Source organism: Mastigoproctus giganteus, chromosome 14 (genome assembly GCF_048544385.1).
Source record: "Mastigoproctus giganteus isolate SK-2022 chromosome 14, ASM4854438v1, whole genome shotgun sequence".
NCBI lineage: Eukaryota > Metazoa > Arthropoda > Arachnida > Uropygi > Thelyphonidae > Mastigoproctus > Mastigoproctus giganteus.
This window is the reverse complement of record NC_143588.1, coordinates 98,903,845-98,929,786: the sequence shown is the minus strand read 5'-3', so window position 1 is coordinate 98,929,786 and position 25,942 is coordinate 98,903,845. Positions and strand designations below refer to the sequence as shown.

Here is a 25,942-nt window from a genome sequence, read left to right as displayed (position 1 = left end):
CAGTTTCCTCTTAATATTTCTAGTAAAACATAATGAGAAATACAGTATAACTTTAATAATTATGGTTTAGATATATTGTATAACGACAACTCCTAACAACATGCTGTGCTGTGTATACTATTAATAATTGACAGAACATTTTGTTTATGTTTGTCTCTATAAAATTTAGTTTTTAGGGCATTTGCGCTCTATCTGGACTCAAAATACATATGTGTGGTCATTCAGTTATGAGCTAAAATAAATTTAATCTTGCTTTCTAGCTCAGAACTTCTTGAACTTGGAGCTGAAAATAGGAATTTGCTATTAAGTTAATTTTGATTTTTATTTGTTTGGAGATATGACATATTTCTTCCTGATGAAAAATTTTAAAAATTATTCAGACACCGGTTGTAATAACTATTTAGCATATACAGTTCCTTAGGCTAAATGTCTGTCGGCGCAGCACGGCAGTTGGCTTATTTTGTGTGATGTCAGTACCTTTGTATGTAATCTTGAGTGATGTCAATAGCGTAGATGTGTTTAAGCAGTTATATTTTGTGTTAGCTTTTGTTATTATTTTTTGTCTCTTGTATGTGGAATTGGTAGATTCCATTACACAGTGCTGAAATTAAACCACTTATTATCATGGTGTAATTGTGTGGCTAATTATTTTTGGAAAAATAGGAATGTGTTTTATCTGTCTGGTTTCGATGGGTCAATTTCTAACCCGTGTTATATCTTCATATAACTATATTTATGTCTGGTCGATAAGTCTGGATGAACTATTCTCCCTCCCCAAAATGTGTTCTGATATTGTTTTTTCAGTAACATCATTCCACTTTCCAACTAGAAATATTCTTTGTTCAAAATTTGGCAAACAACCGATAACTGTTGTGTGTAAATAGTGTTAAAGTGTAAGGTGCTTATTGATGTAACTGTATTGGTTCACTGCAACAAGGTACTGGGAAGGAGCAGCAGTGCGTAGCACACGCTTCTTGATTAGACCGGGGTTCGAGCCCGTCACCACCAAATACGGAAGATGCGGAAAGGTCAGGGAATGACCACCGCACCGGAGCAATATGGCCTTAGTTGCTAATGCTCCTAAAAACCAAATAACAACAACAACAAGGTACTGGAATCAGTATTGACAGCCCCAAGTAGATGGTCAATGAGTTGAACAGGTTCTTTGCATCTGTAGTCACACAAGAACATATTTTTAAAGGGGAGAAGTCCATTAGTCCAGTTAACAGTTATTCTCTTGAAATAATGGAACATATTATTGTGTTTAAAAGTGAAGAAAGCAGAAGGAGCTGTTAGTGTATTTCTGGTTATGCTGATAGATGTGGCTAAGGAGGCAACTAAGCCATTATCTATAATAGTGTGGCATCCTTAGTCAAGTGAAGTTCCAGGAATTTAGAAATGTGCATATAGTAGAAGACAGAGTTGTTATAAGTAGGCAATGCTAAACATAGATCAGTGTTACCTTTCTAACTTTTTAGGGTATTATAAATGAGGGAACAGATTCAAATCAAGGATAATTATAGACAGTGTTAAAACGGTTTTCCTTTACTTATTAAAGAATAAATCAGTAGTTGGAAAAAGTGATTTCTAAGTCTCTTCTGTAGCTGGATAGTTATGTAAATTTAAAGAGGATTTAGTTAATTTTCAAAGGAGATAAATTAAGAAAATGGAGGGAGACTTTTTTTTAAAATTTATATAATAGTTTTGTCTCAGGCGGAGGGAGTAGGCCCTCTCCCTGAGTTATTCCTCAGATTTTAGCATATAAAATGTGCAGACTGACCTACAGATATCACCATTGAAAGACTTAATACACTACCCCCGTATGACCTAAGATACTGCTGCACCGTAAAACCATCAAAAGCAGCAATGTAAGCTTTGCTTCTTTGAATCATTCTATCATATTAATATTATTAATACTGATTTAATACTGATCTAATATTTTAATTGAGTTATGTCATATGAAACTGTTCTTCCCCCTTTTGTTTTTTTAGTCATTTCAAGTTTCCCTTGTGAAATTAGCAGTCATTGGTTATTTAATTGCATTTGTAAAAGCAGTTTCCAATAGTTTGGTGTACCATTATTATGATTATATGAAGTATTGAGTCATCTTGTAAACAAGGACCACCCTGCTGCTTTTGTAATGTTATTTATTTTTAATTAATTAAATCAGTTTTTGAAAACATCATTACAGAATCTTTCCATATATTCAATAAGAAAAACTCAACAGAGAGTTATCAACATCTGCTTAGAAAAAAGTTCAATGTGTGTGTTTGTGTGTGTATATAGTATTGCCATTATCCATGTGATATTTGTTTTAATGTGCTTATAGTATTATTAACAGGGGTGAGAAATAATTAAAAATATTCATAAATTGTAAGGTTTTAATTTTAGACACCAAATTGTCCCCTCACACAAAAACAGATGGATGCATAACCACTGTTTTTCAAAACATATATAACACTAGCAAGTTGAAGATTGATGCCAATGGCGATGCACATGTCAGTGGTTTAGTTTTACCAGTGTTGCCAAATATAGTGGAAATTTTTAGTGCCATATCTTAAAAATTGGGACTTGAAATATATTTCAAAATTCTGTAGAGGCCAGAAGCATTAGCTATTTTATAATTTAATTCTCAACATTGAACTATTTCACTTTCATTGTCTTATCAAGGAATTGTCACTAGAGACCATTTATTGTGCATGTTTTTGAAGATATGTGACCCTATTTAATTTTAGCTGTTTTGATGCTTCTATTAAGTTTATGTACTTTAAAGTTATGAAAACAATTTTATGTTATTGGAATAGATTTTTTAAGTGTGGGAATAACATGAATATAAAAAAAAAAAAAATTGTCATATTAGGGTTACCTGACAATTACCTCATGCATCCATATGTTATTATGGTCATAAATTGCATGTTCTCTGGTTAGTTTGTCTGGTTTTCTGGATGAAAAGCCCAACTTCTAGGAGGAAAAACCTTGCCCAAGACCAACTAACTGATCCATGAGTGAATTCCCATGAAAGTTTTTTGCATCATGGATAGGATTCGAATGCAGGTCTTTTCTACCTAGTGTGGAGAGGACAGTGATTACAACCACTATACTACTTATGAGGGCAAACATGATTTTAAAGGTAAAAGGAATTTCAAGAAATGTTACTTTTTCAAGTGGCATTTCTTGAGTTGCCTTTTTGTTTGCACTTTTGTGGATCAGTAGACAACATTAGTTTTAATTGCTGTTGTAGAGTAACCTGTACATTTGGAAAAGCACGTTACTTGTCATAAACATCTGATGAAATTCTGCCAAAGTTGCCATGTAAAAACATTTAATAAAAATTTAGGACTAAAAGCCTCAGACAATGGAAAACAACTTACAAACATATAAATTGGTGCAAATGCATCATGTATTTATATAGTAAGTTAATTATAATGGCATTACTTCATTACATCTCATATTGTGAATGCCTTCACGAGTTGCTTCTCTGGTTTTACTTCAAATAAGTAACAGTTCTCCAATAGAGGACTCTTGAAGACTATTGTTACTTATTCTCAGTGGATGCCACCACCCAGACATCTGTTTCAGGGCTGTTTGGCCCTTCATTGGTGGGTAGGTAGGTACCAGGTGGTATAGTGGCTGACAACTCAATTGTGAAAATAATTCCACAATATGAGAGATGCAAAACGGTGTTTAGTAGTTTAAGACCTAATAAAAATTTAGGGCTAAAATCCTCAGACCATGGAAAAACTTACAGACATACAAGTTAGTACAAATGCCTCATGTCTATACGTAGAAAAGTAACCAAAGTTAATTATAATGGCATCAGTTCGGCCATTATGCCTACTCACTGATGAAGGGCCAAATAGCTCTGAAACAGCCATCTGGGTGGTGGCATCCACTGAGAATAAGTAACAGTAGTCTTCTTTATTGGGCAAGTGTTACTTATTTGAAGTATAACTGGAGAGGAACTTGTTGTGAAGGCATTCACAATATGAGATATAATGAAATGATACCATTATAATTAACTTCGCTTAACTTACTACATGTAGACATGATGCATTTGCACATAAGTTTTATGTATATAAAAACATGTACAACATATTTTAAAATAAAGCTTATTAAATTCCAGCAACTGTACTTATTTCATTATTCTATTGTTTGTTTCTTTATTTCTTCAGGGTTTGTGCACCATTTAACCTGTAATTTGGATATGATGAGTATTTTTCCTCTCAAGTTTCCATTATGCCAAACTTTTATTTAAAAATTTGGAAATTATAAAGTAATATGAAAATTACTTATTTTTAAAGAATCTATATAATATTATCAGTGGGGGAAGGGGATAATGAGGATTATTTATATATAGCAATAATGTCAGCCTTCTAAATTTTGGGTACAAAAGTACCTCATATAGTTTTAGGTCCTGCTTATTAGTTATTTCTTTAACATATCTTATGCCATCATGAATATATTTTTGTTTTGGAGTGAGTGAATATGATATTTTTCGCCACAAAAAAAAAAATTCAAGGCAAAATCTATTTTGACAGGCTTGTTATATGCTACTAAAGTTGAAGTATGGAAGTTTTTTTTTTTTTTTTTAATGACTGTTACCATTATGCACATGATATTTTTATTATTTATATGCTTTCCACAAGTTAAAATAATAAATCCCACTTCCATTCATAGGTAGGAAATTTTGTACACTACTGAGAATCAGAAATTTTGATTCAGGATTAATTTTAATCAAAGCAATATCTTGTTAAAAAGTTATCATAAATATCTGAATATTAATAATGCTTGACTTGTCCATTTGCATACTGGCGCCTCCGTAGCCAGGTGGGAAGGAGCAGCAGTGCGTAGCACATGCTTCTTGATTAGACCGGGGTTCGAGCTCGTCACCACCAAATATGGAGGATGCGGAAAGGTCAGGGAATGACCACCGCATATCCCAGAGCAATATGGCCTTAGTTGCTAATGCTCCTAAAAACCAAATAACAAACAATAACAATTTGCATACTGATAGAAAAGGTTATAGCTATCTTTATAAGAATCTTTTGAATTTCATGTTTGTGTGTATATATAGGCAACTAGGTTGCTTCAGTTAAATTTATTATTATAAATTACTAATGACTTTTTTTTTTTTTTTGTTAGGAGTGGCTTGTTAAACTTTTCAGCTGTGGCATTATCTTTGCATGAGCTGGGTTATAAAGCTATTGGAGTTCGTATTGACAGTGGAGATTTGGCTTATCTGTCATGCTTAGCAAAAGAAACTTTTAAAAAAATATCGGAAAGGTTGGTAAGAAGTTTCACCTTGGCTTAAAAAATATATGAGTTTTTGTGCATGTATAAATAGATATCTGTAATATATAAATAGACACCCTTCTAATCTTCATTAATCTGTTCTTTGGTGTGCCTTGTTGAAATGTTAGAACAGAAACAGTTATCTGTAGTGTTGTACATAATGTTTCAAATATGTTAATAATTTTGATTCATTTTTTTGTGTGTTGTGGGGGGGGGATCGAATTTGAAATCCCAAAAATAAATATTTAAGAAGACATGCATGATACTTTGATGAAAGGTTGGGGTCCAAAATAAGATCTGGGCTCCCCATAATTTATGTGCTAGGCAGTTGAGAGGATGGTTAGTTACAAGTTTGCATTCATCAATGCTATATGACATTCTAATGGTATGAAGAGGAGACCTTCCTTCCACATAAATGATGGCTGTTTCTGTGAGCATTAGTAGAGGCATACGATGCAAGAAAGAAAGCTTATGCGGCATCGGCCAAAAAAATAAATAAATAAACACAAAAAAGCACTCCTCCCATTTCACCTCTATTCGTTCCAAATGCCTGTCCAGCTCAGCCTTAGATTTATTTAGGCTATCAACTTCCACAACAAAAGGTGGAAGTCTGTTCCACCAAACAACTATCTGCTGGCTAAAGGCAAATTTCCGCACATCTATTCTACTACTGTCTTTCCTCAATTTGAATCTGTGCCCCCTCAGGTTCGTAATCTGAGCAAGAGGAAGAATCCCATCAGCATTCAGCTTGCTCAACCCATTCACGGCCTTATACACCTCTATCAGATCACCTCGCAGGTGTCTACTCTCCAGGCACTGCAATTCGCAGAACTTAAGCCTTTCTTGGTAAGAACACCCCTTTGTTTCCCTCCAATCTTGTGCCCTTCTTTGTACTTGTTCTAGCAACTCTACATCCTTCCTAAAATGAGGCCCCCAGACCTATACACTGTACTCTAGGTGTAGCTTGACCATTGCCTTGTATAACAGGATAATCACCTCCCTGTCCCTGCTAGCAAAATTCCTATATATCATTGACAAGACTCCATGACCTGCCCTGGCAGCCCCTCTGCACTGCTCAGCGAACTTCATATTTGACTACACAATTACCCCCAGGACTTTTTCACTTTCCACTTCCCTGAGTGTAGTACCACACAGTTGGTACAGTTCTCTTCAGTTATTGCTATCCATATGCAGTACTTTGCATTTGTCAATGTTAAACTTTAGTTGCCACTTTTCAGCCCATTTGCCCAACTTATCTAGATCCAGTTGGAGTAGCTTACTGTCTTTACTGTCATTAACAACCCTGCCAACCTTTGTATCATCTGCAAACTTGGACATTAAACCTGATATACATTCATAAATATCATTGATAAATATACAAAACAACAATGGGCCCAACACCAAACCCTGGGGAACTCCACTGATAACGTTTGTCCACGAAGAACAGTGTCCATTGATTACCACTCTCTGTCGTCTCCCACTCAACCATCCCTTTATCTATTGTAGCAACTTAACCATTAATGCCATACCTCTCCAATTTATACAGCAGTCTTCCCTGTGCAACAGTATCAAAAGCTTTCCTGAAATCCAAGTATATGATATCAAAATTATTTTTGGCATTCAGTTCCTTTATGACCACATGATAGTATCCAATCAAATTGGTCAGACAAGACCTCCCTTTAAGAAACCCATGCTGTGACTTTACTATTACTGCAGTCTTGTCTAGATGATTCTGCAGTGCTTCTTTAACCAGCGATTCCATTATTTTCCCCGGAACAAAAGTTAAACTAACAGATCTATAGTTACCTGTGTCACCTTTTGGAACCCCCTTTGGGAATTGGTGAAAAATTTGCACACCTCCAGTCCATTGGGACCTCCCCTGAGTTCAAGGAATTATCTCTCATAATTATGGCTAAGGGTTTGATTAATTCCTTTGCTGTCTCCTTTAATATAACTGGATAGATCCCGTCCACCCCAGGTTCCTTTTTTATGTTTAACTTCAATTTCTCCTCCACTTTGCTCTCAGTTATGACAAAATCACTTAGCTCCCTGTTAGAGTTTGATAAACGTCTGGCACTCCCCTCATTGAATAACTCCTCATGTGTGAATGTAGATGCAAAATACTTATTCAGCTTATCAGCTGCCTCAGCATGATCATCAATAGTCAACCCATCTATCTTAAGTGGTCCAATCTGATTAATCCCTTTCCTTCTAGAGTTTAGATAAGTAAAGAACTCTATGCTATTTTTCTTTGCATCCTTTGCCGAGGATTTCTTGTAATCTGCCTTTGTCTGCCTGACGTCCTTTGTGACTTGATTACAGACTAGTTTATATCTGCCATAGGCTTCTGTGTTATCTGATACTGTATATGCATTCCATACATTTTTCTTCTCTGTCACAAGCCTCATTAATTCATCTGACATCCATTTAGGCCTGGACCTTGAACAGTATTTCTTAGTTGGAATAAAATCATCATCAGTTGTTCCCACTGTACAGAATTTAAAAACTGAGACCTTTAGTCACCTTTATGAAAGCAAAAGCCCTTCCCTTTAGCCTTGATAGTAGTTACATCTTTAAGTAATTCCCACATCAGTACATTGTGATCACTGTCACCCAGTTGTTCCTTTATCTGCAAATTCTTAATGCTTGAATAATCACTGCTGATAATCAGATCAAGAGTATTACTCCCTCTGGTTGCCTCTCGAACATGTTGCTGTAAGAAACAGTCATCCAATAAATCCACAAAATGTTGCTAGTTTGCGAGTGACCAATCCACAAGTTCCAGTCAATATCTGGAGAGTTAAAATCCCCCATTATAAGACATTCTGATTTACTGGCCCACTATTTCTCTGCACAATTGCTCATTAACTCATCAGATTCATTAGGCCTATAATACACACCTATTCTCATTTTTCCTTTCCTAGTGCTTATGTCACACCAAACAGACTCAACATTGCATTGTCCACCAACATCAATTGGATGCACTTCCTTAGATTTTATGTTTCTTAACTAACAGCATAACCCCTCCTCCCTTCCTGTCCTGTCTATCCTTTCTGTACACATTGTACTCCCCAAATTACAATTCTGCACTGCTTATGTCTGTGTGACACCATGTCTCTGACATCCAAACAATATCTGCTTTTACTCTCTTGACTAGCACTTCAAGTTCATCAAATTTATTAACTATACTCCTAGCATCAGTGTACATGCAAGTATACATGCACCTGTTTCTACTCTTAGCTACCCTAACACAGCCCAGTATTTATTTCTTCCACTATGACTCCCAGCAGTCTTGGAAATCTCCGTTGCCTTGTTTTCCAGGCTGCCGTTCATTCTAATAGAAGCAGTGCAAGAATCACTTCTGCCTCTACCTGCAGCCTCTGTTAACCGTTTAGTATTTTTTTTATCCCCCAAAGCTAGCAGTTTTCCAACCCACCTAACACTGCCTCAATATCATCAGCAAATATTCTTGCACCCTTTCTATTTAAGTTTATCCAATCCCTGTAGAAGCATTCCCTCCTGTCAACAAGCACAGACCAGGCTGAAAAAAATTCTACCCCCTCGAGCCTTGCATAATCTCTCCAGGGCCGAATTGATCGACAAGGCTCTCATCGTATACTCCCTCCTATTGTGTCTTGTCAGAATTGCAGACACTTTCACATTCAACCCTAACTCGTGACTTTTTTTTTTCAACATTTACCCGTACTTTTTGAGTAAATCTGCAGATCTCTTACTCTTAATGTCATTAGTTCCAGCATGTACAACAGTATGAATGGGTTCAGCACACTGAATTCTAATGGGATCCTTCCACTTGTTCAGATTACGAACCTAATGGGGCATAAATTCAAATTAAGAAAGGACAGATGTAGAATAGATGTGCGGAAATTTGCCTTTAGCCAGCGGGTGGTTAATTGCTGGAACAAACTTCCATCTGTCGTGGAAATTGATAGGTTGAATAAATTTAAGGAGGAACTGGACAGGCATTTGGAGGGAATGATGTGAATTTTTTTTTTTTTTTTTTTTTGGCTGATGCTGAATAAGCTCATACATTTGCTTTCTTGCATCACATGCCACTACTACTACTATATCACCTTTTGTGCCCTTAAAAGATGATATCTGCTCTACAACGTCATCAACTTTTGCCCCTGACAGACATACCCTGGTCCTTTTCCACCTATCCTTCTTGCATAGTATATTCCCCGTCTCCCTAACAATAGAGTCACCAACAATAACTAATTCCTTTGGGACCAGTGCATTCTGCCTTGGAGATTGCCTCTATGTTGCCTGATGCACAGGAGTGAGCTCTACTGTTGAGCTGGACAGCTGAGAGCTTGATGGGGCCCCTCATATTAATTTCTTCAAGAGCATTTACCCTATACCTCAAGCTCTCATATAAGCCCAGCAGAATGCTGAGTTGCCGCCTAATTTCTTGACACTCTATGCATCCTGCACACACAAAGACATTCTCCTTGGCTAGATCATGTCCCGTTTTAGAAAGTTCAGCAAACACTTCACATTTCGCACATTTTTTGAGACTGATGTGTTGGAGAATCGTTCCCTTTGTTTCTCTCCTGAGTCACAGCACTCTCGCTACTCTGTGATATTTGCTTCGCAGCTGTAGTCTGGGTAATAATTTCCGTTTAAATACAATTTAATTAACAATGAAGTTTAATAAAATTAATAATATTTTTGATTAATCGATAATACTATAATAAGCTAACAGATTCCTAATTGAGTGCTTCGTATTATGCTATCTAGTTTTACTTTATACCTTACGCTATCAGTTTGAGATATATATACATTACGCTATTTCTTATCGACTACAATATGGTGGATAGTTCAACATATTGGTACTAACACCGGGAGTCGTAATTTCCAAAAATCGCTAGTTAAATTCTAAATAAGAAGCTAACGAACGCTACTAAATCTATTTAATATCTCTGTAAAACACAATGCAGTATGTTAATTAACCAAGAATACAGTAAAAATTAAAAATACTTATCCCTGTATAGCAGCCAAAAATCCACAGACTGTTCTCTTCCGCGGCTCAATTTGATCAGTACCTCAGCCATGCATAGTATAGACTTTTAAAGAAGGATCAAGTGATGAATCAGAGTGGACTGACTTCAATTTGTGGATCTGGACTTTTAGAAAGCTATATCAACAATGCCTCACTTGATTTCAGTAATAAATGATCTTGTTGGAGAATTAAAATCAGGGAGAGCTCTTTGGTTCCTCTAACTTTGTTTGAGATGGTCACTGCCAATTTTGTATGCAATGTTACAGCATAAAATATGATATTAAAGAAATACCAGCTGTCTTTAGAAAAAGTGGGTGGGTGGCAGTATGTTCTTAAAATTACATTTCTTGCATTTGCAATGTGAGTGTTACAACAGTATCACAACACAATGATAAATCTGCTTTTGCCATCATCCTTTTTATATTTTGCGAGATTTTTTTTTATCTCTTTCAGTACATAATTCCTATGAATATATTTGTAGACTATAAAAAAAACAATTTAACAATCTTTAACAATCTGATGAATTGGGAAATATTGAATAAATTTGCATATACAGGTATACATTAATTTCCAAAATTAAATAAGAGAGCAGACCAAAAAATAGTGTCTCAGTTCACAATCTGTACTTGGTGAAGCAGTAAGTTCCAGTTAGATCCTTCATGTAGCTAATAATTTCTAGTTTTGTGATTTTTCATCTACTGTTTTAAATGGAAGCATCTTTGAATATGCAATTACCAAGGTTCTGACTGCTAAAAATGTTAGACCTGTCATTGACAGTTACTTGCTATCTACAAGAATGAAACTATTGATGCCAGCACTGTTTGTTAGTAGGTTTTATGAGTCAAAGGTAGTGAAGTTGGTAAAGCTATTGCCATTGACCTTTTTAGATTGAACAGGGAACAACTTAATTGAGATAAAAGCAGTTAATTAGGGCACAATTTAAATTTAGAAGCCATAAAATCTAAATGGTTATACTTAGTCTAATGTTAACATCAAATTCAAAATTTTCAGCCCAAATATGACAAAAAATGGTCTTGACAACAGATAGCCTAAACCTAAAAATAAGTGAGATAGATCCTAGTGCCTTTTAATTGAAACAACTTTTATATAGTTATAAATGGATAGTTTTTATAGCTTAATATAAGTATATACACATAACAAGGTATAAGATAATATAAAAGTATTAAATAATATGAGTATAAGATAATATAAAAGTATTAACTAATATGAGTATAAGATAATATAAAAGTATTAACTAATATGCATATAAGATATTATACAAGTATTAACTAATATGCATATAAGATATTATACAAGTATTAACTAATATGCATATAAGATATTATACAAGTATTAACTAATATGAGTACATTTTGCCAGATGGAAAGTGAACTGAATGTTGTAAACACCTTGAAAAACAAATTGCATTTGTCATTGGAAGACAGCTAATGAGAAAAAGAGAAACAATAGAATTAAGGAGGATTTCTGAAGGATTTAAAGTCTAGTTATTACATTTTCTTCTGGATTTGTTGCATTTTTGCAAGTAGTCTTTGTTTCAAAATGTGTTTTCATATGAGATATTTTCGAGATTGAAATACTTTTTTTTATACCTAGTTAATTTTATATGCAAATATTGGCTATAGCAAGCACGTTTGTGATATATTTTTTTGTGATACAAATTAATCTATTATGAGATAAATAAGAGCAGTCTGTATATGAAAAGTGAGTATTTGCCACTTCTGGAGGTTTTTGGTGCGTAAAACTTTTTTCCACTTCCTTCTTTTTTTTTTTTTTTTTTTTTTTTTAATTGCTCATTAAATTTTATATCTAATAAGCAATAGGTCATCTTAGTGTTCATTAAATTGTGAATTAAGTTAAAATTTTTCCTTCAGGTATAATCTGCCTTGGTTTAGCCAACTAAGTATTGTAGCAAGCAATGATATTAATGAAGAAACAGTAATTTCCCTAAATGAACAAGTAAGTAATTTTCTTCGTAAGGTGCCTTAGCTTATTTGTAATCAAACTGATCATAGCTTTTTATGCTATGATAGGCTGTGCATGTGTTTGTGTTTCCAAATTTGAAATACAGTAATTCATTTTTATGAAAGAGGGTAAGTTCCTTGGAAGTTATTTGTTATTCATTAAATGAAAATTAATTATCATTGATTTAATGATAGTATCAAGGATATTGTGAAGCTGAGACAGTGTTTATACATATAAATAATAGTAAAGGAAAGCAAATATATAGTACGTATGTATGTATTTATTATTACAAACAATAATTAATTTTAAATGAACAATAGAAATTAAATAAAGCATACAAAGTATAAAAGAAAAAAGGAACAAAATAAAAAATAAACTGAATTAGCACTATTTGAAATCAGTAGATAATGATTCAAGTTAAATACCTATTTTGCCACCCCTTCCCTTCTGTTATCTCCTTTATTTCATTTGGGAAATGTTGAACCGTCTCAGCATCTGCATGTAAGTTGTGCAAGTCAGCATGTTTCTTAAAACATCCCTTGATTGATTGATGGACTTTCTCAGCCTTCACAATCCCTTAAATCTTGCTACATTGATTTTGTTTGTATCTGAACTAGATAGCCTCACTAGAATATATCACTGTTTCAGTTCTTTGATCCACAAACTGATTAGATTTTGAGTCTGTACTGTTGAAGACAGTACAAACTACTCTGAACTATCCTCGGCAGTACTACAAAATAAATGTGGATGCAGTAACAGTTATTCCAGTAGTTGCATTGAGAATAAGTATTTGAAAAGCAAACTTTCAATTTTTTTTATACAAACATTCCATATTAAGGCATAGTTTACAGAGTAACCAATCGACAGTATAGCACTAAACAAGCAACGAGGAATGGTTCAGTAACACAATCAAAGCCTCCTGTGTGCACGTACATAGTTCATCAATAAGAGTGATGTTATGCCGTCACTAATGCCTGTCGGTTTTGGTTTCATGACCTTTTACACAAGGGATTATTGTACAAGCTTACTACTTGCTTCACAGCTTACTGTGCAGTGTGATAAAATATTGCAGTAAACTTAACTGTGTTGGCATTCTGACTATGAAACAAAAGCATAAATAATTGAATGAAAATTTAGACCGGTTTTTAATGTAGATTTTATTGTAATACTCCATTATTTCAGATGGGAAAGATGCAGTCTACTAAGAAGGTGCACAAGACACAAGGGGAAACTATGTACCAGTGAGTTTGACTTGAGGTGTGGGTAAGGTCATGGAGTCTCTCATTGAGGATATGATACAGGATAGTCTTGATAAAAATGCCAGCATCCTTAATGGATCTCAACTTGCATTCAGGGAGAGTCTTGCCTGACTAATCTAGTTAATTATTAACACAGTCATAAAACAGTTGTGTACAAGAACTCACTCTGACAATATTTACCTTGACTTCAGTAAAGTTTTTGATACAGTTCCTCATGAAAAGCTATTAAATAAATTGGAGCAAATTAGGATTAATGACAAGATTCTTCACTGGATCAAGTGTTTTTGGTTAAAAAGTTATAAATGGACATACCTGATGGGCCAGTGTAGTAAGTGCATCCATTAGAGATTGATGTTGGGGCTACTTCTGTTTTTTTTTTTTTTTTTTTCATTATTATTTTTTTTATTTTCCTTAATGACATTGATAAGAGAATACAGGGTTAGTTGTCAGAGTGTGCTAATGATTAAAGGTAGGAAAGGTGGTTAACAACAAAATGACTTTGATTGGTTGCACGAATGGTCCAAAAAAATCGAAACTGAAGTTTAATGCTTCTAAACATAATGTTTGTACGTAGGGAACAAAAATTCAGAGGTTCCTTACAAGCTGGGGTGGGGGGAGTTAAAAGTGGTCCAGGAAGAAAAAGACTTATAGGGTGCAGTTAAGTCAGACCTGAAAATTTCCATACAGTGTAAACAGGTGGCTAGGAAGGTGTGTGGTATCCCTGCCTGTGATATAGAGGACCTTCTCAGTAAGTCCTCTATCACAGAATGTCATCATCCTTTTGTATAAGATTATAGTGAGAGCACATATAGAATATTGTGTTCGGGTTTGGCAGTCACACTTGAAAAAAGACAACTTCCAGAAAAGATGCCTATATGAAGAGCGGCTTAAAAAGTGCAGACTGCAAAGCTTGGCAACTAGTTATTTGGTGGGGGGGAATGCATGATAAAGGTATGTAACTTCCTGAATCAGGGTGCCTTGCATACCTCTGTGTCCTTAATGCCATTCACAAAATCACATTTTTTCAATGTTTTGATGGCGCCTCAGTAGCCAGGTGGGCAGGAGCAGCAGTGCGTAGCACACGCTTCTTGATTAGACCGGGGTTCGAGCCCGTGACCACCAAATATGGAGGATGCGGAAAGGTCAGGGAATGACCACCATATATCCCCGGAGCAATATGGCCCTAGTTGCTAATGCTCTTTTAAAAAAAAAAAAAAAAAAGTTTTGATGCACTTAATCACAAATTTTTGGTTAGCATTAGTAGAGGCTAATGATGCAAGAAAGCAAGCTTATAGAGCATTAGCCAAAAAAAAAAAAAAAAAAAAACCCATTTCCCACATCCATTTACTCCAAATGTTTGTCTAGTTCTGCCTTGAATTATTTAAGTTGTTGACTCCACTACAACAGATGGAAGGGTTTTCCAACTATCAACCACCTGCTGGTTAAAGACAAATTTCCACACATCTATTCTACAACTGTCTTTCCTCAATTTGAATCTATGCCCTCTCAGGTTCTTAATCAGAGCAAGCAGAAGTATCCCGTCAGCATCGAGCCTGCTCAAACCATTCAAGGCCTCATACACCTCAATCAGATTACCTCGCAGGTGCCTAGTCTCCAGATGCTGCAACTTGCAGAACTCAAGCCTTTCTTGGTAAAACCACCCTTTTGTTCCCCTCACCAATCTTGTTGACCTTCTCTATACTCGCTCAATCAACTCTACATCCTTCCTAAAATTAGGCCTCCAGACCTGTACGCAGTACTCAAAGTTTGTCCTGACCATTGTCTTATACAAGGGGACAATCACCTCCTTATTTCTGCTAGCAGAATTCCTGTATATCATTGACAAGAAACCAGAATTTGTCCCCAGGTCTTTCTCATTCTCCACTACCCGAGTGTAGTACCACCCAGTTGGTATGTTACTCTGGGGTTACTGCTACTCATATGTCACACCATACTTTTAGAATATTGCTTAATAAGTCATTAATCATCTGTTCTTGTGAAATGACATTTTAGATTCATATAACTCACTTCATCTAACTTTCATATTTATGAGCTGCACGTCTATTTTTCTTTTTTATGATTTTTTTAATTTAATTTTTTTTTTTTTGTAAGTTATTATTGGTAATCTACCTCCTTTAGATTGCTGAAACTAAAAGAACACAGTGTGCAACTTTACATTTATATTTTTCGATGGCGTTAATGTCTTGCAATATTTTCAAATTCAAGTGGTGTTTTAAAAAAAAAAAATAAGGTAACAAGCACTTATAGGTGAAAGGCTTCAATTCTTACATTGAATATTTACAGGCACAAAAAACTTTAGTACACATCACTTTTCTATATAGGTAGCACATATATTTAAGAATTTGTCCTATCATGACATCAAGGCATCTTACTTGGATGTGTGTGTGGTGCAAAAATCTCATAATTATTTGAGGAAACAGACATTGTGTGTGTGTGCGCGCTACCTTATTTTTTGAAACGCTAATGTAAATGTCATGCTTCACTGTTTTTGGTCATGTGGTTGTGTCTGAAAAGTAATGGCTTGTTTTTTTTTTATTATTGGAAAGTAATAGTGATGCTGTCTCCTAGTGTATGTTGAATAGCACAGACATGTTATGGTTTGCCATTGTTTCTTGAGTAAGATTTAAGTAATGGATTAGTTTTTACCCTGTTGGATAATCATGGTTCACTGTCATAAGATTTGTGTACAACGGATCAGATTAGAAGAATGAGAGCAGAACCTACAATTGGTATTTTCATATGACATTTGATGCTTACTGGACCAATGATAATGAGTTTAAGGACATATACTGCCTCTACTTCCAGTGCCAGATGAAAGAAAATAGTATATATCACATGAACACATGTGATATATACTATTTTGTTGTAAACATTTACAAAATGTTAAGGCTGCAACCAAAATTTCAAGTTATGATTATATTATTGCTTGATACTGTGATCTTCTGCTGGTGAACTTCCTGGATTGTTTCAGTGGATTATAAAACCTTTGTATGTTATTTCATATCATGTGATGAATTAAAAGAAAAGGTCCTGAATTGAACAGCCAAAACAGTATGAGGAAGGAATTTTTTGGTCCCATGTGTGGTTGGGATATTTGTTTAAACTACCAGAGTATACTTTTCATTTGAATATATACTTATGCAACTGCTTTTGTTTTCACTGGATTTGTACATTTTTTTTTTTTTTTTTTTCCAAATTTTTTTAGTATAATGCCATCCCTCATGTTGAAATAATAAGCACAAAAGAGTTATTTTGGTTTTTGTTTCAGGCCGAAACCAAATCATAAAGCATCCACTTTTTAGGACTACTGCACCACCTTTTAGGAATACTACACAGTGTTCATTTACTTTCCTGGATTCTTTGAGCAAAAAAGGCTTTTGAATATTTTCTCTGCAGAACCACATATTCATCTAAATTGTGTGGTTGTAAATAGGTAAGATGGATAAGGAACATCAGTAGACACTTGCATAGTGTGTTATCTTGGCATCCAGATCAAATAATATGGACATTTAGTGCACTATATATAGTGAGCTAGCTAAAATTTTTTTTTTAAATTCTGTCTTTATTTTAATATCCGTAATTAAATCATAAAATAATCATAAATCTGTTAGCAATCATGTGAAATCGTATTCAAAAAAAGGGGTGGTGGATCAAAATGATCTTTATATGACCAATAATAAATTTCAGTATGTCAGTTATGTTAGAATTACTAGATATATATAGCAATCGGATATTTTATTTTAGAAATAGTTTAGCTGTTTGTAGAAAATATCAATATATTTATTAAATTAAGCCAGGAGGATTTCTAATGATATCAGAATCACTAACATAAATTCATCAGTAAGAAAAGAAGAGTGGTCTAAATGTGCATGTAGACATTGACATTAATATAGGTTTAACTTTTTTCATGAATTTGATGCCTATTTTTTTCTTTATATTTTACTTTAAGGGACATAAGATTGATTGTTTTGGCATAGGAACACATCTGGTAACTTGTCAAAAGCAACCAGCCCTTGGTTGTGTTTACAAAGTAAGTTTTTATTCCTTACTCTTTGTCCCATCATATAGTTAAATTTTTTAAATGAAAATATGCAATTTGTTTGTTAAATATTTGTTAATTTTTTTGCTAATGGTTTATTAGATTTTATAGTTCATCAACAGTCCCTTACATTAAACAAGTATAATCTATATGAATGATGTATTGAAAAGTTTTTGCAGTTTTAATGTGGATTGAATAAATTATGATCTTATTGTGTGTATATACATGCACTAGTTCCTTGCAGTAATCTGAAGTGTATATATATATATATATATATTTATTTATTAACATCACATCCATAAGGCATGCAAACCCTGAACTTTGGTGTGAAAGCTGAGCATTGTAGAGTACAGTACAGTACGTTACAGTGAATCAATATCAATACAAAGCAGTCATTTGTACTAAAATATATATGTTAGGATTAATAAAACAAAGGAAAAAGTAATTTCTTGTACATTGGGTTAAGAATGTAATCAGTGTTATTTAATGGTTGAAGGAAATTAAAAGAGGACTAGCAAGCAAATGTTGAGTATGAGGGCAGGCAGTGAGAAATAAGTTTTGTCATTAGAATTCAAGTGGGGTATGGTGAAAGGCATTTGTGCAAAAAGAGATGGAGAATCAATAAGAGTTTTTATAATATTGTAAAAAAAAAGAGAAAGATCTGTGTTGTTAACAGGAGGATGGAAGGACGATTCTGAAATGATGACAAATTGCTGTGTAGTGCCAACGGTGAAAAGCAAAACTGTTTTGAAAACATAGGAATTCAATGAATTTGATTTGAATTTGTTCAGGTCTGTGAGAAAGATGTTCCTGTTATGGGGACCAAATAATATTACAATAATCAAAAATGGGGAATTACAGGAACTCCCTGACTTAAGTAATACTCGACTTACGGAAATTCGACTTTACGTAAGTTTTTGCTGGCTGGTGAAAACTTAAAAAAATCGTGGAAACATTTTGCAACCCGTAGGAATAAATGGAGATATCGTGAAAATACCGTAATGTTGAACCCAATAACACATCGGTGGTTTTTTTTTTTTGTTTTTTTGTAATTCGTTCCAAGACCTTGGAAGTTGAAAATTTCGCTATATTACTAAGCTATTTATCTCTCTAAAAAAGGTCATATTTATAATGGAAATTGCACTACCCCTTCCATCGTTGTAATATGTTCCCCCATTATAAGAATCAATTTTGAACACCTTTTTGATATTTTTCTAAAACACGTTTCTGGAGAGCACAACCATAAAACAAAAACAATTTGCACTTTCCAGTTTATTGGACTTTTCTGTTAGTGCATCTAATTATAAACGGGTAGTAAACTCGATCTTATTGTATTTGCAATAATACCGATAACCGCAATTGTGTGGGTTTTTACGTTACAGTATTATGGTGAAATGTGTTCCCTTCACTGAAATCTTTAATCACATAAAAAACAAATTTTCAGAAACTTCTCTTCATTCTTATTTACGTATTACAATACTGAAGGGAAAGCAACCGACAAAAAGTGCAAGTGGTGGTGGTGCCAGGAAACAAAATGAAAATGATCAAGAAGTACGAAACAGGAAAAAGTCTGCCATTTATTGCAAGGGAATTAGATCTCGCTGCTTCAACAGTGAATACTACTTTAAAGGACAATGTGCGTATAAAGGAACATGTCAAAGGATCAACGCACTTAAGATCAACAGTGATCACAAAACAGCATTCAGGTGCTATATCGAAGATGGAATAGCTGTTAATAATATGGATCGAAAATGAGATTCAGAAGCGAGTGCCCCCTGAGTCTAATGACCATTCAACAAAAGCAACAAGTAGTTATAAAGATATTAAGGATAAGTATGGCGAACCCCAACCCAAGTTCCTGGTATAAGAAACGGGTGGTTTAAAAGGTTCAAGCATTGCGCTGGTTTCCACAAAGTTAAAAGTATGCAGTGAAGTCGCCAGTGCCAATTCTGCAACTGCAGAGAAATTTTGTGGTGTTGGAAAAAATTATTGATGAAGGCAGCTATTCAATGCAGTAAATTTTTAAAGGTGACGAGATTGCTCTGTATTGGAAAAAAATGCCGGATCGAACATACATTGCCAAAGAGGAAAATACAATGTCAGGTTTCAAAGCGTCAAAAGATAGCGGCATGCTCTTGCTTGGGTCTTACAGCTTACAGCAGGAGATTACAAATTAAAACCACTGCTTGTGTACCATTCTGGAAATCCTCATGCATTTAAGGGCATTAATAAAGTCACCCTGCCCATGCATTTCCGATCGAACCAGAGAGCATGGATAACAATATCTCTCCCTTTGAGGATTGGTTTAAATGCTGCTTCATTCTTGAGGCTGAAAATATTGTTAAGACAACTACAGTCCTTTCAAGATTTTGTTTTTATTAGATAATGCTCCTGGACATCCTATGCATCTAGATGATTTCAATTCGAATGTTGAGAGTCATATTTCTACTGCTGAACACTACTTCACTCATCCAATCTATGGATCAGGGTGTTATTTCGAATTTAAAAGCATGCTATTTACGCACAACATTTGTTTGGGCATTGTCTGCAGTAGTCGGTGAGAAAAATTTTATGTTAAGAGACTTTTGGAAATCTTACAATATTTACCACGCCATCTTAAACATTAATAAAGCTTGGGCGGAAATTACTAAAAGTTGTTTAAATGGCGCATGGAAGAAAATATGCCCACAGCATGTAAAAAGGCTTTGAAGAATTTGAAAAAGACGAATCATATGAAGAGGTTGCAGAGCTACTTCAGTTGGAGGTTGATGCCAAAGACATGGAGGAGTTAACAGAAGAAGAGAAGGAATTATCTAATGAATAACTTATTGACTTGCAGGCAGCGATAGTGAAAGAAGAAACTGCCGACGAAACTCAAGATGAACCAAATGAGCAGCAAAGACGCTTCATCACCAGAGAGATTGGCAGTGGCATTTCGTGAAATTGCATCGGCAATGGCGAGATTTGAGAAGATGGATCCTGACATCGATTAGTGCAAAATATTTTAAAATAAAATACAATAAATAAAAATTCAATGAACATTATCTGCCAGAGTCCTATTGTGTCAGACCCATAAGACCTGGTGAAAAAAAAAAAAAAAAGGATGTAACATGTAATTTTTAATCATTTGTTTCAAGGCTTTCTTTCTTTAGTACTGCTTAATTTTATGTACTTTAATTTAGATTTCCATGGCATGAGGCCACAGCTTCCAATATAACTAAGTTGTAACACTGTGGTCATGTACTATACTAACCTCCATCACAAAGCACTTATAAAATGAAGGAAGGAAGAAAGCCTTGAAATCATTAAATCCTTTTAAATAGCACCACCCTGATGGACTAAATGTTGCATTTTTCAGAAATAATTGTGTGATGAGGTGATGGGAGACTATAAATAACATATTTGTAAGTTTTTCAGTTTTTTAACATATTTGTAAGTTTTTCAGTTTTTTAACATATTTGTAATTTTCAGTCTTTTAATCAGAATAGGACTGGCAGAACTGACAGTTTATAGAAAATAACAATAATAAAAAGATTAAAAAATATAGTGTTTTAATATTTTTATTATGGTAACTGAAATAACTGTCATATGATAGTTACCATAGACTCGTAAAATACTGTAATACTGAATAATATATTCCCCAATTTAGCAGAAAATTGGAAAGAAAATTTATAAAAATTTTCAAATTAATTTTTTGATTAATCCCTTGAATTGGAAAAGTACTGTTCGATCAGTATACAGTTCAAGGGATTTAATTAAGATTTTAGAATTAATTAGGATTTAATTCAGTTTTTTTTTTAATTTAGCTAGTTGAAGTAAACGAACAACCTTGTATCAAACTAAGTTTAGATGTTGAAAAAGTTAGTATTCCTGGAAGAAAGGAAGCATATAGACTCTATGGGCATGATGGTAAGTTAAATGAACTGGTGACTTGTTCAGTAGGATTGCTATACATTTATTTTGTAGTGTAGGTTGGGTATCCTAAAAAGATACTTTATTATATATAGTGGATGATTAGTAAATGATGCCTAAAAAGCATTTTGCAATCTTGAAATATTAAGAAGCAATTCAGAACTCATATCAATGACTGCATTTCCTTCTTTATAAAATGCTTGCAGATCATCTTATCCTTTAATTTGATTTTGCAGCCAGCAAAATTCAAACTGCATAGAAAATAATATGGTCTTAATTCTGACATCAGAATAAACTTGTCTTTTCAACAGCTTGCTCTGATATTGCAGCTCTCCAAAAGGTTAATTGGCCTTAAAAGATGAGACTGCTGTGCCAGCCTGTTTCAGGATTAATTGGTCTTTCATTAGATAGCAGATGGTCTCTATTGACAATACACAGACAAAACAGTTGTAAAGAAGTTTTTTGATGTGAGCTGCCATATGGCATACAAAAACGATTTTTAGAATTGTAATAAAGTTATCTGTTGAAAGTAGTGTAAAACTGGAACAACTCATTACAAAGGGAGGTTTGTGGTACTGTGAAAATTAAAACTACTACATTACATTATCCATGGAGTTTAAGTCTTTCTGGCTGCAGAAACAAATGAAAGGACAAATAATCATTATAAATGCCTAAAGATGGGTATTTTTTAAAGGGCCCTCTGGTAAACTCAAATTTTATTTAGGTTATGCTATGTGTTTTCTTCACTTTCAGTATCTTTCTTCCGTGTTTTTTTTTTTTTTTTTTTTGTTTCTTTCCACCTCCAGTAGCATCAGGGGCTAGTATGCACTTAATGTGTAGTGCATAGTAACCCCCCAATGTTACTGGATTGTCTCACTTGATGGATAACTATATTCTTACATTGCATATAAAATTATGCCACTAGTGGCATAATTTTAACCCATCACTTATTTCACCCATCAAACACATTTCATATACAGTCAATCCTCGTATAGCACGATAGTTGTGTTCCTAGAAATCCTTGTGCAATGCAAAATCTTGTAATATAAACAACAGGCCCTATGGGAAAAATAGGGTTAAGTGCTGACCACCCAAGATTGAACACACATCTGTAACCAAAACATTACCAAACACAATAAATAATCGTAATAAAATACTTACGTATTTTATTAAGACTATTATGTAATAAAATATTGCTAATGTTTTTGCTTCTATCGTAAGCAAACTTGTTTTTTTGTTTGATTTTCTATCCAAACATATGACAGCGGTTCCATCTCTTCCAATTCTTTGTGTGTTAATCTAATGGATTTTTACTGGGGAAACCCCGGTGGGCCGGAGGCCGGTGTGATTTTGGCCATAAACCATAGTATGAGGCCACTGTAAATTTTCCTGGGTAAGAATTTTTAACCCAGTCTGCCTCTGTTTATCGATATTGCTTTTCTTTTTCTCTCTGAATCTGCAGTGTCTTCACCAGGATGCTTCCTTTTCACACCAAGTATTTTACTAATGTTTAGGGAATAAAGCACAATTACAAAATGAGGAGGCACGCTTGATACACATAAACAAAGCTGCGCGCGTGTAGCAACTGAATAAACAACACCGTAAAGGCAGAGATACACTATTAACACCTCACATTTTACTAAAGCACGTTTCTAGGGGTTACTACCATAAAACAATAAAAACAATTTCCAGTTGCATTTCTGCTAGTGGAATCTGTTATAAACTGGTAGTAAACTCGATCTAATTGCATTTGCGATAATACTGATAGCTGGAATTTTGCGTTATTATGGTGAAATGTGTTTCCCCTTCACTGATATAAAAAAACATAAATACAGTACATTTTCAGAATCTTCTCTTCATTCCTATCGTGTTGCGTTCGGTTGTGGGTGATTCCGCGTTCGACTGCCATTTCTTGTAAACACAAAGGCGAATCGTGCATAAGCATATTCGGTTTGTGTTATATAAGATATCGTTCCCCTATTTATAAATCATGTATGATCGAATTCATGTAGTGTAAACACGTGTTATACGAGGACTGACTGTACTTATTTCACCCATCCAGCGAGTGGATGGGCGAAATAAGGATTTTTTTTTTTTTTTTTTTTGGCTGATTCTATATAAGCTTGCTTTCTTGCATCATGTGCCTTTGCTAATACTAATATGCAACCTCTTATATTTATGATGTATGCCTGTATATAACACTTGGCTACAGCTGACAGTACGTGAACTGGTTTAGTTTTTTAGTATTTGCTCAATGCAAAAGTAGTACCTACCAATTTGCACATCCTATATTATCTGTGAGATATATATATATATATATATATATATATATTTGCTTCCAAGGTAGGAATTAATTTCGCCTTTTTTTACGGACTCCGCTAAACATTATACATAATTTTGCTAGTTCTACTCCCTTAAAATTACTTCCAGAGGGTGCGCCCACTATGTGGTTTATTTAATTTAATTTATTTGATTAATGTTTAACTACGAGGGCGCTGGCTTTCACTTTCATCGGATATATAATAACACGTGCGCTACCATGCGGTCTTTCCTTTTTGCTGTCGCTTGGTGGTAAGATTATTGCTATCTCTTAATCATTATTTCTTGTAGGAAATAGCCATTCCTCTGTTCGCTAAGTTTATATGTTTTTACTTATATTATCCTAAATTCCAGTATTAAACTTATGATATACCAGGATCCCTTTCTATAAGGGATGGGAAGTTATGCTCCCGGTATTATCCTACATACTTTGAATTAAAGCCTTTTCTTTACTTTTATCAATATTCTATCTAATCCTATTTTTCTTACCTCATGAACTATTAGAGCAATTCGAGGGGGATTGAGGTACTAATACTATAAAAAAGTAAAAAGTAAAGTGCAGCCATTATCAATCCACTGCAGGATGGAAGCCTCCTCAACAATTCATGCTGAGGGAAATGGACCATAATCTGCCACGCTGGTCCAGTGCGGGTTGGCAGATCGACCGTATTCAGCAGTCAGGGGCTTGAACCCCGGTCTACTCAATGAGCGTGTGCTACTGCACTCCCGCTCCTGCCCACTCGGCTACGGAGGCTGTCGTAGCCTAATACTATACTTTAACGGAGACTAATACTATACTTTAACCTTACTTCCATTCTCCTTATTTTAGCTATTGCTTCTTTTGTACATATGTATAAGAAATTTAATGGATGGATATTGGTTCTCTTTCTCTTTTTCGCTCCATGCTATATAATGTATTCTTTATATATTTGTTAGCTATCAGTTGGGCTAATTGTCATCTAGCCTGTGAACAACTAAATTATCTGCTTAACCATTAGACTTTAATATTACTTTTTGACTATGTTATACAGGCAGATGACAACAGAAACTGATAGCTCTGTTGATTATGGGAGGGATATATTGAGAGGGTTAGCCCTTGATAACGTCCCTTTCAATGTATCCCACTACCCATAATTAACATATTCTGTTATTATTATTATTACCTTATTTTACTTATGATGTTTCTTTACTAGATTTGGCCAATGGGGGCTGGTATCGGCAATTATAGCATTTTGGTGCTTTGATATATGGATATATATATATTTTTTTTTAGTGGGCAGCCAGCCTATTTACATATTTTATTATATTTATATAGTATCAGTATTATATTTTCGGACACCACATAAAAAATTCTAACATAATATACCTTTAAACAGCACGTACCTTATCTACTTAGACTATAATCAAATATAATATTACGATGGATATAATGTTTTATCTACAATAGATGGCATTAATCCGATCTGGACTATATTGCTTAAGATATTTATTAATTGCTCCTATTATATATATATATATATATATATAGCATGTATAAAGTTAAACATGTTGGATATTTTCATAGTATTACTTATATTTAATGCTAATCTAGTTAGATTTTAACATATTTCTTTTAAGAGATCATTAGTACATCGTTAACGCCATTGTATATAAGCTAATTGGACGTAATATGTGCCTGTAATTATAATTATCTAAATGTACAATTAATTGTGGAATGTTTTCGGTAAATGGTGTTTGGGTGCTTACAGTTCAGGTGATTAGGTTAGTCCATAAAGGCTATCTTAATTCTGTAGGGCCTATAAACATATTATATTTTATTTTTGTAGCTTTTAACCTAATGGTAAGGAAAATTTCATTACAATTGACTGATGATTTTTCATTACCTGCAGCTAACATCTAATCAGAATTAATGACTATGCTTATAACTATTCTTATTCTAAATTACAATACAATTTTAATATTATTATGCAATTTAATTTAATACATTCCATCACATGGTCATCAATCCCCTACTTCGTCGGAGGCTTCGAGCGATTCGATGGCCCATTTGATGTAATGTCTCATACATACCGTTTCTGTTGTCACTATACCAGTTTT

General features: G+C 34.3%; 1 protein-coding gene across 1 annotated transcript in view; it reads left to right on the top strand.

The window, feature by feature from the left end:
- The window catches only part of Naprt (nicotinate phosphoribosyltransferase), a 144,533-nt gene that overhangs the window by 76,600 nt on the left and 41,991 nt on the right, over positions 1-25,942 (top strand). Inside the window, exons 8-11 of the mRNA XM_090389320.1 lie at positions 5,143-5,283; positions 12,205-12,289; positions 17,525-17,605; positions 21,421-21,523. Coding sequence (XP_090245446.1) covers positions 5,143-5,283; positions 12,205-12,289; positions 17,525-17,605; positions 21,421-21,523 — 410 coding nt within the window. The remainder of the gene's footprint in view (positions 1-5,142; positions 5,284-12,204; positions 12,290-17,524; positions 17,606-21,420; positions 21,524-25,942) is intronic.